At 37.3% G+C, this 15,467-nt stretch overlaps 1 protein-coding gene across 1 annotated transcript in view; it reads right to left on the minus strand.

Moving 5' to 3' along the window:
• DNAI4 (dynein axonemal intermediate chain 4) overlaps nucleotides 1–15,467 on the minus strand; it is a 105,418-nt gene that overhangs the window by 63,872 nt on the left and 26,079 nt on the right. Inside the window, 2 exon segments of the mRNA XM_050761058.1 lie at nucleotides 8,155–8,267; nucleotides 10,330–10,514. Of these exon segments, the coding sequence (XP_050617015.1) occupies nucleotides 8,155–8,267; nucleotides 10,330–10,514 (298 nt within the window).

Here is a 15,467-nt window from a genome sequence, read left to right on the forward strand (position 1 = left end):
TAATTTCAAAGTTTAGTAGTTCGTTGATGGCAAACAGAAAGGCAGTTTGCTTTTATATATTGACCTTGTATCCTGCAATGTTGCAGGATACATGCCTATTGGTGCCAGGAAGTTTTCTTATTTGTTTGTTTTTTTTTTTTTGTAGATTCTTCGGAATTTTCTATATAGACAATGATGTCATCTGTAAGTATAGACAGTTTTATTTCTTGCCTTCCAATCTGTATAAACTTTTTTTTGAGACAGAATTTCGCTCTTATCAACAGGCTAGAGTTCACTGGTGCGATCTGGGTTCACTGCAACCTCCACCTCCCAGGTTCAAGTGATTCTCCTGCTTCAGCTTCCCAAGTAGCTGGGATTACAGGTGTGCACCACCACACCCAGCTAATTTTTGTTTTCTTAGTATATACGGGGTTTCACCATGTTGGCCCAGCTGGTCTTGAACTCCTGACCTCAGGTGATCTGCCCATCTTGGCTTCCCAAAGTGCTGGGATTACAGGTGTGAGTCACCACACTTGGCCCAATCTGCATAAACTTTATTCCTTTTTAAAAAAGTAAACCTAGTTTCGTTTTGCCTGTGACATAATTTTTTAAATATCTTTTTAAGGAAGATATTTTTAAATATATTGTATTTTACAGGAATATACAATTTTTAAATTGTAAAATGACAATTTATAATTGTGTACATTTATGGGTTATGAAGTGATGGTTTAAAAGTAGAATAATTAAATCAAGCTAGTTAACATATCCATCACCTCAAATACTCAACATTTTTGTGGTAGAAACGTTTGAAACTTCTCTTTGCAATTTTGTAAAAATAGACTATTCTATTATTCTATTATTAACTATATTTACCACATTATGCAATAGACTTTTTTTAAAAAAAACATACTTCTAAGATTTTTCACCCTTTGATCATCATCTCCCCAATCTCCCAAATCTCTAGCCTCTGTAACTACCATTCTACATTCCACCTCTATGAGATCAATTGTCTTAGATTCCACATATAAATGAGAACATGTAGTATTTGTCTTTCTGTGTCTGGTTTATTTCCCTTAGCACAATGTTCTCTAATTCATTACATCCATGTTGTCACAAATGACAGAATTTCCTTCTTTTTAAGGCTGAATAGTTTTCCCCTGTGTGTATATACCACATTTCCTTTATTCATTCATCTGTTGATGAACATAGATTGATTCCATAACTTGGCTACTGTGAATAGTGCTGCAACGAACATGGGATGCAGTCAGAGAAATTGATTTCAAATCTTTTGGGTAAATACCCAGAAGCAGGATTGCTGGATCTTATGGTAATTCTATTTTTAGTATGAGGAAGTTACCTACAGTTTTCCATAATGGCTATACTAATTTATATTTCCATCAACAGTGTATGAGAGCTCCCTTCTTTTTCTGTATCTGATGAGATGATCACACAGTTTTTGTCCTTCATTCTATTGTGATGTATCATATTCATTAATTTGCATATGTTGAACCATGCTTGCATCTCAGGGACAAATCCCACTTGATCATGGTGGATGAGTTTTTCCAATGTGTTTTGGAATTCAGTTTGCTAATATTCTGTTGAGGATTTTTGTATCCATGTTCATCAAGGATATTGGCCCATGATTTTTTTCTTGTAATGTCTTTGTCTGGCTTTGGTATCAGGGTGATATTGGCCTTGTAAAATTAGTTTGGAAATGTTCCCCCTTCAGACCCCAACTGCAACCCTGCCCAACTGCAGATACCAAATAGCGTAATTGCCTAGCCAAGGAATACAACCTGTGACCAGATTGACCAGAAGCCATCAAAGTACCCTGTCAGCAGCTCTGCCTGATAGCAGAGAACAGCCAGTTGTCTCAAGAGACAGTGGAAACCTAAGTTATTAATTGTATATCTCTCTTCTTTTCTAACATATGCATTTGGTGTTATAAATTTCCCTCTAAAAATTGCTTTTTCTGCATCCCCAAATTGTGATAAGTTGTATTTTCATTTTCATTGAGTTCAAATTACTTGTTTTTAAATTTCTCTTGAGACTTCTTTGGCCCATGGGTTATTTAGATTTTTGTAGTTTAATTTACAAATGTTTGGAAAATGTCCAGCTATCTTGCTGTTATGATTTCTAGCTTATTGCTATTGTCAACTGAGCACATACCTTGTATAATTTCTATTCTTTCGGGTTTGTTGAAGTATGCTTTATGGCCCAGGATGTGGTCTACAGAATGCCATCTATCCTTTCTTTATGTAGATCCAAGTTTCTGACCCATGTCATTTTTCTTTTGCCTGAAGTTCTTTCCACATTTCTTTCAGAGCTGGTCTGCTGGCAATAAATTACCTCAGAATTTTGTTTATCTGGGAAAATCTTCATTTCTCCTTTACCCTTGAAGAATAATTTTTCTGGATATAGAATTATAGAATGCCAGTTTTTAATATCAACACTTTAAAGATTTTTGTTCCACTCTTTTCTTGTTTATTTGGTTTCTGATGAGAAGTCAATTGTAATTTATATCCTTGTTCTTCTAGCCAGGTGTGATGACTCATGCCTATAATAATCCCAGCACTTAGGGAGGCTTGAGGCAGGAGAATCGCTTGAGCCCAGGAGTTCAAGACCAGCCTGGGCAACATGGCAAAAACCTGTCTGTACAAAATAAAAGAGAAAAAAAGAAAACAATAAAAAATATATCCTTGTTCTGCTACAGGTAAGATGTTTTTTCCTACTGGCTTCCTTCAAGATGTTCTCTTTGTCTTTTGTTGTCTGTAATTTGAATATAATATTCCTAGGTTTTGTGTTTTTGTTTCGCTTTGATATTTATCTTGATTGGTATTCTTTTTGTATCTGTGGTTTAGTGTCTGACATTAATTTTGGAATGTTCTCAACAAGTATTACTACAAGCATTTCTTCTATCCCATTCTCTCTTCTTCTGGTATTCCAATTGTGCATATGTTACACCTTTTGATATTATCCCAGAGTTCTTGGATGGCTGTTCTATTTTCATTCTTTTTTCTCTTTGCATTTTAGTTTGGGAAGTTTTTATTGACCAATCTTCAAATTAACTGATTCTTTCCTTAACCCTGTGAAGTCAATGGGGCTATCAAAGATATTCTTCATTCATGTTGCTGTGTTTTTGATATCTAGCATGTCATTTTGAGTCTTTCATATAATTTTCAACTCTCTGCTGACATTACATACCTTGCACATTGCATACTTTTTCCATCAGATTTCTTAACATATTAATCATAATTATTTAAAATGCCCTGTCCAATAATTTTTACATTTTTATCATAACAGTCTGGGTTTGATGCTTGCTTGATCTCTTCAAAATATTTTTTTCTTGCCCTTTAGCACTCCTAATGACTTTTTGTTAAAAGTCAGACATGCTGTATCCTGTAACAGGTACTGAGGTAATAAGGCCTTCAGCAGAAGAATTGATGGTATTCAGGGTAGCAGTTTGGTTGTGCTTAATGTTGTTGTAGCTACAGGTATCAAAACCTTTCTTGTTTTTGTTTCCCTTCCTGGCTTTCAGGCTTCTCTGTATTGCTTTAGAGAAAGCCTATGTCTTGCAATTCTTTCATCTGTAATCCAGTATTGTCACTCTGGAGGTTCACTGGTGGTAAGTGGGGAGAAGGGAAATAGTCTACAATCTGATTGACTCTCACACTTTTAGTTAACCTGTGTCTTGGAGACATGGTGTTCACAAGTATATCTATTCCTACTTCAAGGGTATAGTTGTCTTATCCCTGCCCCTACTCCCTTCCCTGGCTGCAACATTCCCAATCAAATTCCTTAAGCACTGTTATTTTTCCTCCTTAGTTAAGAAATAAAGGCTGGTGCTAGAGTAGAATTCCCTTACCCTAACTGGGCTATAGTTTCAAAATTACCCTCTGGCAAATTTCCCCCACTCCCCATCCCCAGATTAAGTCTTTGTTAGAAAAAAGAGGCTAGGAGTGTTTTAATGTGGATATTCTTTCCCTCCCCTACCAGGGCCACTAGCTTATCTTCAGCTCAGATCCTTAGCTCAGATCCTCACTGAAAGAATCCACTGGATTCCTAGAATGAAAGCCCATGTAAGTGTGGGCCCTCTCTTTCCCATGACTTTGGTCCCCCATGAATTTTTCACTCTTATACTAGCAAAATACTCAGCCTCCAGCAATTCATGAAAATAATCATTCATGTGTTCCTCCAGCTTATGGTAAGTAACTCTTGGGAACTGTATTTCTCTGGATTGTCTGCGTCTCTAGATCTCAAGGTGGCAGTTTGCCCTTGTCACCACAGTTCTCTGATGAGTCCAAGAAAAGCTGTTAATTTCCAATTTGTCTAACTTTTTCTTGTTATAAGACGGGAGTAATGACTTCTAAACTCTACATACAAGAACAGAAACTGGAAGTCCACACCCAGAATTTTTTATTCAGTAGGTCTGGGAGGGGGGAAGTTACGAACATATTTTAAATATATTTTTATCTAGAAGTATATTAGAACAGGCTAATTTCAGGAATTTTGTGAGTCAGTTGTTAAACATAGACATTACTCAAAATTACATTATATAAATTTATTATTAAATAAATCATATTAAAAACAAAGATAATAATTACTCAAGGATCATCACTTCCTAATTATGCTATTAAATTTTACTACTGCCTTCCGGAAGTAGTGGCTCACACTTTGCAATCCCAGCACTTTGGGAGGCCAAAGCAGGCAGATCACTCGAGACCAGCCTAGCAAAAACATGAAATCCTGTCTCTACTAAAAATTCAAAAATTAGCTGGGTGTGGTGGCAGGCGCCTGTAATCCCAGCTACTTGGGAGTCTGAGGCAGGAGAATGGCCTGAACCCAGGAAACAGAGGTTGTAGTGAGCCGAGATTGCACCACTGCGCTCCAGGCTGGGTGACAGCGAGACTTTGTCTCAAAAAACAAAAAACAACAACAACAAAAATTTACTACTACCTAATCTCTTGCAGTTATTTAAAATATCTATTGTATCTGTATGGTGGTGTGCTACTAAGTATCTGTTTGTAACTTCCCATTCAGAAAATTTATGTTGGGAGCTTGAAATCTGCTGTGATGAGAGGATTTATAACATGGAAATTGGCAAATGCAGCAAATAAGGATTTCCTTGCCACCTGTGTAGTTGGTAAAACATTTATCAGCATACTTACTGCTTAGGCCTAAACCCTAGTCCCAGATATTGCAATTCGATTGACCTGAATTGAGACACAACTATGGGAATTTTTTAAAGGCATACCAGACGACTTTAATATGCATTCTAGAGTGAGGAAACACTGTTCTAGTCTAAAAAAGAAGCCAGGGGGTAGAACTCGAATTGTTTAGGTGTCACTCATTTTAGAGGCTGACTTCATAGTTACAATTCACCAGCAACGGCCGGGCATGGTGGCTCACGCCTGTAATCCCAGCACTTTGGGAAGCCGAGGCAGGCAGATCACCAGGCCAGGAGTTCAAGACCAGCCTGTGCAATATGGTGAAACCCCGTCTCTACTAAAAATACAAAAATTAGCCAGAAGTGGTGGTAAGTGCCTGTATTCCCAGCTATTCGGGAGGCTGAGGCAGAAGAGTCACTTGAACCCGGGAGGCAGAGGTTGCAGTGAGTCGAGATCACGCCACTGAACTCCAGCCTGGGTGACAGAGCAAGACTCTGTCTAAAAGAAAAAAGAAAAAGAAAAAAAATTCACCAGCAATTGACCAAGATGATATAAATATGTACATTGTTTTTCAGGTCTTCTGGAGGTAAATTTGTGTTACTTGTTTTTGTTTGTTTTTGATGTAGACAAGCAAAAAAGGCTTCAAGAGAAATTGTTTCATAAAGATTTAGTCTGTATGCTAAGAGCAATGCAAATCTTTTGAAGAGTTAGTTTCTAAGCAAAAGAGGATGCAATTAGTTGTGTTCTAAAAAAAAAACATTCTGAATATAATTTGGAAAAATAGATTGGAAGGTGGCAAGAATATCTATAGAGAAAGCTGGGGGAGGTAATGACAATAATCCAGTTTTCCTGGCCTCCAACTGAGAGAATGAGGGTCTCTCCTGCAGCAGATATTGCTGATTGGTTAGGTTTTTTTTCCAAACCCTTTCTCTCTTCCCTTGTCTCTTTCTTTTAATAGAAATAACATAATTAATAGAAAGCTAAATAGCTATTAATATAATTAATAGGAAGCTAAATACTTGATTTTCCAGCCTCTCTTAACGCTAAGGCTGATCATGTGACACTTCTGGCCAATAAGATGAAAGCAGAAATATAAAGGAAGGGGAAAGGCCTTCCGGGAAATTTTTTATCTTCCTGAAAAATGAGATAGATATGATGATGCTACTTCCCTTCTCCTTTCTGTCTTTAATGTGGATAATATGCCCAGAGCGAGCTGGAGAAGATATTTTGAGACCATAAGAAAAGAAGAAAGGCTTTAGGAAAGAGAATAGCAGAACGGCCAATCCAAATTCTGACAAAATTAAGCCAAAAAAATCAAAGCCAAAAGCTATCTCTTCTTTTAATGTGAGAAAAGTAAATATTTGTTCAAGTTCTTTTTAGTTGGGTATTCTGTTACTTGTTGTCAGTCATTCCTGTTACATCTCCCAACATCAAAAAGAAAAGTCCATAAAGCACCATTTTTCCAGCCTTATATCTTCACCAGTCCCTCATTATCATTTTAAAGGAAAAAAATCCTTATTGCACTGCAAAGCAAGTACCCCTCAAGTATGTAACCATTTCTCCCAGCACTTTTGATCATCCATTATTATTTCCTCATTCTTGTATCTTCATTTTCATAATCTTTTCCATTACCTCATGTTTTACCCTCTGCCTGGATTGGACTTCCCCTACTTCTCTGGACAAGTAACTAATAATCTTTAAAAACCTAATTCAAAAGTCAAAAATGTTCTCTGTGAAGCCTTTTTTATTTTACCTCAAAGGATTTAATCACTTCTTTCTAAGTGTTCCCATGACATTCCACATATGTCATTATGGAACTGATCACAAATGTATCAGAATTATTTGTCTCCGATTAGAAGTTGAGCTTGGTGGCTCACACTGATAATCCCAGTACTTTGGCAGGCCGAGGCAGGCAGATCACTTGAGCCCAGGAGTTCGAGACCAGCCTGGTTAACATAGCGAAAACCTGTCTCTACAATAATTACAAAAAATTAGCCAGGCACGGTGGTGCATGCCTGTATTCCCAGGTACTTGGGAGGCTGAGGTGGAGGATCACTAGAGCCTGAGAAGCAGAGGTTGCAGTGAGCCAAGATTGCGCTCCAGTCTGGGTGACAGAGTGAGACCCTGAGAAGAAGAAGAAAGAAGAGGCCAGGCACAGTGGCCTCACACCTGCAATCCCAGCACTTTGGGAAGCCGAGGCTGGCAAATCATTTGAGGTCAGAAGTTTGAAACCAGCCTGGCCAACATGATGAAACCCCGTATCTATTAAAAATACAAAAAAATTAGCTGAGCATGGTGGCAGACACCTGCAATCCCAGCTACTTGGGAGGCTCAGACAGGAGAATTGCTTGAACCCAGGAGGCAGAGGTTGCAGTGAGCTGAGATTGTGCCACTGCACGCCAGCCTGGGTGACAGAACAAGACTCTGTCTCAAAAAAAAAAAAAGGGAAAGAAGAAAAAGAAGAAGAGGAAGAGGAGAAGGAAGCAGAGGAGGAAGAGGAGGAAGAAGAAGAAGAGAAGGAGGGAGAGGAGGAGAAGAGAGAGGAAGGGGGAGAGGAGGAAGAGGAGGAGGAATAAGAGAAAGAAGAGGAAGAGGAAGAGGAGGAAGAAGAAGTGAGGAAGAAGAGAGGAAGAGGAAAAGAAGAGGAAGAAGAGGAAAAGAGGAAGAGGAAGAAGAAGAAGAAGAAGAGGAAGAAGAAGAAGAAGAAGGAAGAATAAGAGGAAGAGGAGGAAGAAGAAGAAGAAGAAGAGGAGGAGGAGGAGGAGGAGGAAGGAGAAGCTGAGCTCTAACACAAAGCACCAGTGGTTCCTCAGGATGATGATTCAAAAAAGTCACCCAGGGAACTTAAAAAAACAGATATTCCCCTGGTAATTCTCTTGATGCGACTTCACAAGCCAGCATTTGGAAATCATTACCATATTTCTTTTGTCTCAAGTATCCAACCAATAATAAGCATACTGACTAAATAATGGACTGTTACTGAAATAAACAAGCATATTTTCATTACCTGTGAAACTAGTCAATCTTTCTCGTTTATAGGATGGTTCTTCCAGGTCTTCTGCTATTGATTCACTTGTTGATACACTTGACTTAGAAACTGTACTGCTTCCTAAAACTGACCTTTAATAATGAATAACAAAATTACTCATTTATTTAGATGTCCTTATGGGAAACTAAGTATACAAATTAGAACACATTATCAGATGGAGAAATCAAATATACTAGGATCATGTAAGTAAAATAGATACATTAATTTTTCAAAAATGAGTCGGTTTCTAATATTTCTTAAATAAAAAGTTACTTAAAATTTATTTATTTATATCTTTATTTATTTTTTGAAATGGAGTCTCGCTCTGTCACCCAGGCTATAGTGTAATAGCACAATCTCTGCTCACTGCAACCTCTGCCTCCCAAGTTCAAGTGATCCTCCTGCCTCAGCCTCCTGAATAGCTGGGATTACAGGCTTGTGCCAGCCACCACATCTAGCTAATTTTTTTTGTATTTTTGGTAGAGACGGGTTTTCACCATGTTAGCCAGTCTGGTCTTGAACTCCTGACCTCAGGTGCTCTGCCCACCTTGGCCTCCCAAAGTGCTGTGATTACAGGCGTGAGCCACCGCGCCCAGCAAAAATGTATTTTAGAAGAAAGACATGTTAAACATGCTTAAAGTCCTTCAGTGAATTATCAGTACACTTAGTACAAAAATCCAAAATACAGTCTACCTACCCAGCACATTCATCTTCATTATTAGTCTTCCTTTACTTTTTTTTTTAGTTCCTCAATCTTAGGAGCTCTCTAACTTCAGAGCCTCAGCCTGGAATACTCTTCCTTTCGTTTTTCACTTGGTTTCTGTCCACTACTCAAATGTCATTTTAAAAATGTGATTTATTTCATTTTATAAAGGCTTTCTCAAGGTTTAACTAAAATATATGTATTCAGAAGGAAATCAATGGAAGAATCCAAAAATAATTTCCTTAAACATATGAACTTAACACTACTCCATGGTATTACATACTTTCTTTTTTGTTTCTATTTATAGTCTCAACTGCCCATCAAAACAAGATGTAAAGTTTATTGGAATATCTTGTTTTACCAGGTACTGCTGTATTTTTGTAGGCAAATTCAGAGGCAAGCTCCAGAGAAGCATATAATTGCTGTGTATTATAAAATAAGAGAGAAATCAAACTCTAGGAAAACAGAGATTTGCATGGGAGAGGAGGGGAAAAAAGGGAAGCCACCTCTTCCCATAAAATGCAGCTCAAAAGAAGCCGAAGAAACCTGAAGAAAAATGTCTAATGGGAATTTGAAATTAATTGTATGTGATTTTAATCCCATCTTTTGGTTGCTCAGGAAGTCTTGAGTGAAATACATGTATTTTCCACAAATGTTTTGTTGTGAGTATATGGGAACTCTTAAGACATTAAGAACTCTGCATTTAATTTAAAACATGAGAGGAATGTAGAGATGGAACATTAGGATGATAATTAAAACTTCGGTGGCTCATGCCTGTAATCCCAGCATTTGGGGAGGCCTAGGCGGGTGGATCACCTGAGGTCAGGAGTTCGAGACCGGTCTGGTTAACATGCTGACACCCCGTCTCTATTAAAAATACAAAAAATTAGCCAGGCATGGTGGGGGGACACCTGTAATCCCAGCTACTCAGGAGGCTGAGGCAGGAGAATAGCTTGAACCCAGGAGGTGGAGGTTCCAGTGAGCCCAGATGGCACCACTATACTCCAGCTTGGGTAACAAGAGTGAAACTCGTCAAAAAAAAAAAAAGGAAAGAAGAGGAAAAGGAAAAGGAAGGAAAGGAAAGGAAGAAGGAAGGAAGGAAGGGAAAGAAAAGAAAAGAAAAGAAAGAAAGAAAGAAAGAAAGAGAGAAAGAAAGAAAGAAAGAAAGAGAAAGAAGAAAGAAAGAAAAAGAAAGAAAGAAAGAAAAAGAAAGAAAGAAAGAAAGAAAAAAGAAAGAAAGAAAGAAAAAGAAAGAAAGAAAGAAAGAAAGAAAGAAAGAAAGAAAGAAAGAAAGAAAGAAAGAAAGAAAGAAAGAAAGAGAAAGAAAGAGAGAGAGAGAGAGAAAGATTGGGAGACTGGAGACAACTGATATCTAAGATACATATGTGCAATTTAAATGAAAAGGCAATATATATGATAGAAAAAAGGAACTATATAATAGTATACTCTACCTTGTAAACTGCCCTAACATACTAGGATTTATTGTATTCTGATAAAGGCTATGGGAAGATATAAATTCTGGTCCAAGTGATCCTTCTTGTGATGTCAAGAGTTTATTTGGCTTTGCTGTACCAGTAAGTGGATCTGGATGGTAAAGAGGTCGAGGAGTAACATCAGTTCCATTTATGTCAAACACCTGTTAAAAATGGTTATTTAAAATGAAGTAACTAAAAAAGACAGGGCTTCTAAACAACAACTGCTAGAAAATAGAAACAAATATGGTAGAAAAAAGATAAGCATAATGTTCCTACAATAGGATAAACATGAAAAATTGGATGCTTTAAAATGTCATGCTTAGAAAGTTTCTTAACTATGCAAAAACTTTCTTAAAATATTATTTGTGTTTTATCTACATATAATTAATATATATTAACTTTTGGAAAATCAGAAAGGTGGAAAGATAATTCATCCAGATTGTTAATATTTTGGTGCATGTAAATTGTTATGTACACGTTTTAAAGAAAACTCACTATTTTTCACTTAACATTTCATTAATAGGCATTTCCCTAGTTATTATATGCTTTTGGTTTATAGTTCTGCACCACAAAATGATTCAGTCAACAATGGATCACATATATGACAGTGGTACCATAACATTATAACAGAACTGAAAAGTTCCTATATCACCTAGTGACATCACAGTCATCATAATGTCATAGCACAACACATTACTCACGAATCTGTAAGTGATGCTCATATAAACAAACCTACTGCACTGCCAGTCATATAAAAGTATAGCAATACAATTATGCACAGTAAATATTTGATAATAATAAATTATGCTTCTGGTTTATATGCTTACTAAACTTTTTATTATTTTAGAGTGTACTCCTTTCATTTATTAAAAAAAATAGTTAACTGTAAAACAGCCTCGATCAGGTCCTTCAGTGGGTACTCTAGAAGACGACATTGTTAAAAGAGATGACAGCTCTATGCATATTACTGCCCCAAAAAAACCTTCCAGTGGGACAAAATGTGGAGGCAGAAAACAGTGATATTGATACAGTCGAACTTCTTTTATATATTTATTCCCATTTTGATTTCCGTTTGGAGGGGGAGAATTTCCTATTCAAGTCCTTTGCACACATTGTATTGAGACTTTTTTATTATTGGTAACGGATGAGTCCTTTCAGTTGTATGAGCTGCGAATGTCTTCTTTCACTCTGTGGCTTCATTTTCTTTATGGTATATTTGATGAATATGAGCTTTTTTAACGTAGTCAAATGTATCATGTTTTCCATTATGGGTTGTGCTTTAGATGTCTCCTTTAAAAAAACATATCCAGCCCTGAAGTCCTATATGTTGCTTTTCATATTTAAGTATATAATATACCCACAATTAATTTTATATATAGGATAAGAAAGAAAGCCAATATATTTTTGTTTCATAAGAATACCCAATTGTCTCAACAAGAGTTTTTGAAAATCCTGTCCTTTCCCTATTACTCTGCAGTTCACATTTATTATAAAATAAGTGTTTATATGTATTCAGGTCATGCGAAGGCTCTCTAATTTGCTAATATTATGTGTTTTATTAAGCCTGGTATCTAGGAAAGCAAGTGCTTCCACTGAGTTTTTATGCAAGTATCTTGGCTATTTTTAGCCTCTAGCATTTCCATATAAATTTTAGAATTATCTTGAAAAGTTTCTGGAAAAAAAAAACTTTAAAACTTGAGATTTTGATTAAAATTGCAAAGAATCTATAAATCAAAATTTAGGATAATTGATCTTAAAATATTGTTTTCTATGCACACATGTCTATCTCCTTTTGTTTTGGTCCTCTTTAATGTCTTCCAATAAACTTCTATGGTTTAGAAATATTGGTATATGCATCTTTTGTTATATTTTTCCACAAGTGCTTGATAAATCTTAGTGCTATTATAAATTGTACCATTTTAAAATGTCTAATTTCTGGATGGGCACAATGGCTCAATCCCTGTAATCCCAGCGCTCTGGGAGGTCAAGGCAGAAGGACTGCTTGAGGCTAGGAGTTCGAGACCAGCCTGGACAACACAGCAGAATCTCGTCTTTACCAAAAATTTGAGAAAATTAGCTGGGAATGGTGGCACACACCTGTAGCCCATGCCACATGGGAGGTTAAGGCAAGAGGATTGCTCAAGCCCAGGAATTTGAGGATATAGTGAGCTATGATTGTGCCACCACACTTTCAGTCTGCACAATCAGAGCAAGACTCATCTCTAAAAAATTTTTTTTTCAAATAAAAGAAATCTAATTGTTGAACTATTTGTTGCTAGTAAATATTCAATCCACAAATATTCAATGTTTTCTTTCTTCCTTTCCAATTCTTATACATCCCATTTCATTTTCTCACCAATTTGAACTGACTTCCAAGAATGTTGGATTAAAGGGGGCTCTTTTTTGAAATGCTTCACCATTTGATATGATCACTACTGTAGGATTTTATAGGTAGCCTAAATAAGATTTTTAAAGTTCCTTGTGATTCTCAGTTTCGTAAGAATTTTTAAAATCATGAATATTAAATGTTATCAGATACTTTGTCTATATTGAAATGATCACATGCTTTTTTACCACATTAAGCTGTTAATGTGGTAAATTACACTAAGGGTTTTTAAATATTAAACCAATCTTGATTTCTTGACATAGACCAAGCTTCCTTATGATGTATTAGGCATTTTGTTGTTGTTGTTGTTACTGAACTTTATTGAATAATATTTTATTGAGGATTTCTCTATGCTTGCAAGTGAAATTGGAATATAATATTTGTTTCTCATACTGTATTCAGGTTTTAATATCAAGGTAATGCTAGCCTCATAAAATGAGTTCTGGAATATACCCACTTTCAGTGTTCTGTTTTCATCTATGTGTGTTTGACACATACCACAATTGAAGTCATCTGAATCTGGAATTATCTTTTTTTTTTTTTTTTTTTGAGATGGAGTCTCGCTCTTTCGCCCAGGTTGGAGTGCAGTGGCACAATCTCGGCTCATTGCAAGCTCCGCCTCCCGGGTTCACGCCATTCTTCTGCCTCAGCCTTCCCAGTAGCTGGGACTACAGGCGCCTGCCACCACGCCCGGCTAATTTATTTATTTTTTTTGTATTTTAGTAGAGACAGTGTTAGCCAGGATGGTCTCGATCTCCTGACCTCGTGATCCGCCCGTCTCGGCCTCCCAAAGTGCTGGGATTACAGGTGTGAGTCACCGCACCCGGCCTGGAATTATCTTTGAAGGAAGGTTTTTAAATCACTCACATAAATTTCTTTAATAGTTTCCAGTTTTCAATTTTTGTTTGTCTGCTTTGCTAAAGTGTAATTTTTTAAAAGGTTTTTTATATTTTACTTAAATTTTCAAAATTCAAAATTGGAATATGATAACATAATATGCATTAATTTGCTTTTTAAATTGCTTTTAATATGTACAATTCAATAGTTTTTAATATATTCACATATATGTGCACTAAAATTAATTTTGGAAACTTTTTTTTTTTTTTTTTTTGAGACTGAGTCTGGCTCTGTCGCCCAGGCTGGAGTGCAGTGGCCGGATCTCAGCTCACTGCAAGCTCCGCCTCCCGGGTTTACGCCATTCTCCTGCCTCAGCCTCCCGAGTAGCTGGGACCACAGGCGCCCGCCACTTCGCCCGGCTAGTTTTTTGTATTTTTTAGTAGAGATGGGGTTTCACCGTGTTAGCCAGGATGGTCTCGATCTCCTGACCTTGTGATCCGCCCGTCTCGGCCTCCCAAAGTGCTGGGATTACAGGCTTGAGCCACCGCGCCTGGCCAATTTTGGAAACTTTTTACACTTCAAGAAAATACTCTGTGTCCATTATGATCCCTGCTATGGTTTAAGTGTGTGCACCAAAAGTTCATGTGTTGGAAATGTGGTACCAATGCAGCAGTGTTGAGAGCTTCGACTTTGGGAGGTGACTGTGTAATGAAAGGTTGTCCTCACAAATGGATTAATCCATTCATGGATTAATGGATAAATGGGTTATCAAGGGAGTGGTTTAGTTATCACAAGAGAAGTCTGTTACGAAGGCCAGTTTCCCTCTCTCATAAACTCCCCTCACCATGCGATACCCTGCACTACCTTAGCTCTCTGCAGAGTCCCCACTAGCAACAAGGCCCTAACCAGATGTGGTTCCTTGACCCTGGACATCCTAGCCTCCAGAACTATAAGAAACAATATTCTTGTGTTTATAAAGTACCCAGTATCAGGTATTCATTTACAGAAACAGAAAACAAACTAAAAAAATTAATACCAAGAAGTGGGACTAATAACAAACACCTGAAAATGTAGAAGTGGCTTTGGAACTGAGTAATGGATAGAGGCTAGAAGAACTTGGAGAAGCAGTCTAGAAAAAGGCTGCATTGCCATAAACAGCATTAAGGGTGATTCTGGTGAGGGCTCAGAAGAGCAGACTAAAGAAAGTCTGAATCTTTTTAATTGCTTCAGTGGTTGTGAACAGAATACTGGTAGAATTAGGAACAGTAAAGACTTCTGATGGGGTCTCAGACAGAAATGAGAAATTCTTATTAGAAACTGGAATAAACGCTGTCTTTGTTATAAAGTAGTAAAGAACTTGGCAGAATTTATGGAAGCCAAAATTTAAGCATAACAAACTAGGCTACCTGGCAAAAGAAATATTAATATCTAAGCAAAGTGTTCAAGATGCTGCATGGTTGCTTTTGCTTACTTACAGTGAGATTTGAGAACAAAGGGATGAGATTTTAAAAAAAAAAATTTATAATCAAAAGGGAAGCAAAGCAGAAAGATTTGGAAAAGTCTTAGCCTGGCCATGTAATGAACCAAGGGTGTGGCCCAGAGACCATTTGCAAAGGAGTTTAGTACAGATGGAAAGAATCATTAAGACAGTGGAAGAAGACTCCAAAAGTGTTTCAACAATTTTCTAGGTGGCTCATCCCAACACAGGCCCAGAGATCTAGGAGGGCAGAATGGTTTCAGGGGACAGGCCCTGAGTGCCCTTCAAGAGCTCACTACCCAGGACTACCTTGGGTCCCCAAATTTTGGCAAGGAGTCAGCCACCCCAGCTGTGGCACAAGTGACCCCCATTGGGGCTATACCCACTACTCCAGAAGATGTGAATCATAAGCCT

This window comes from Macaca thibetana, chromosome 1 (genome assembly GCF_024542745.1).
Source record: "Macaca thibetana thibetana isolate TM-01 chromosome 1, ASM2454274v1, whole genome shotgun sequence".
NCBI lineage: Eukaryota > Metazoa > Chordata > Mammalia > Primates > Cercopithecidae > Macaca > Macaca thibetana.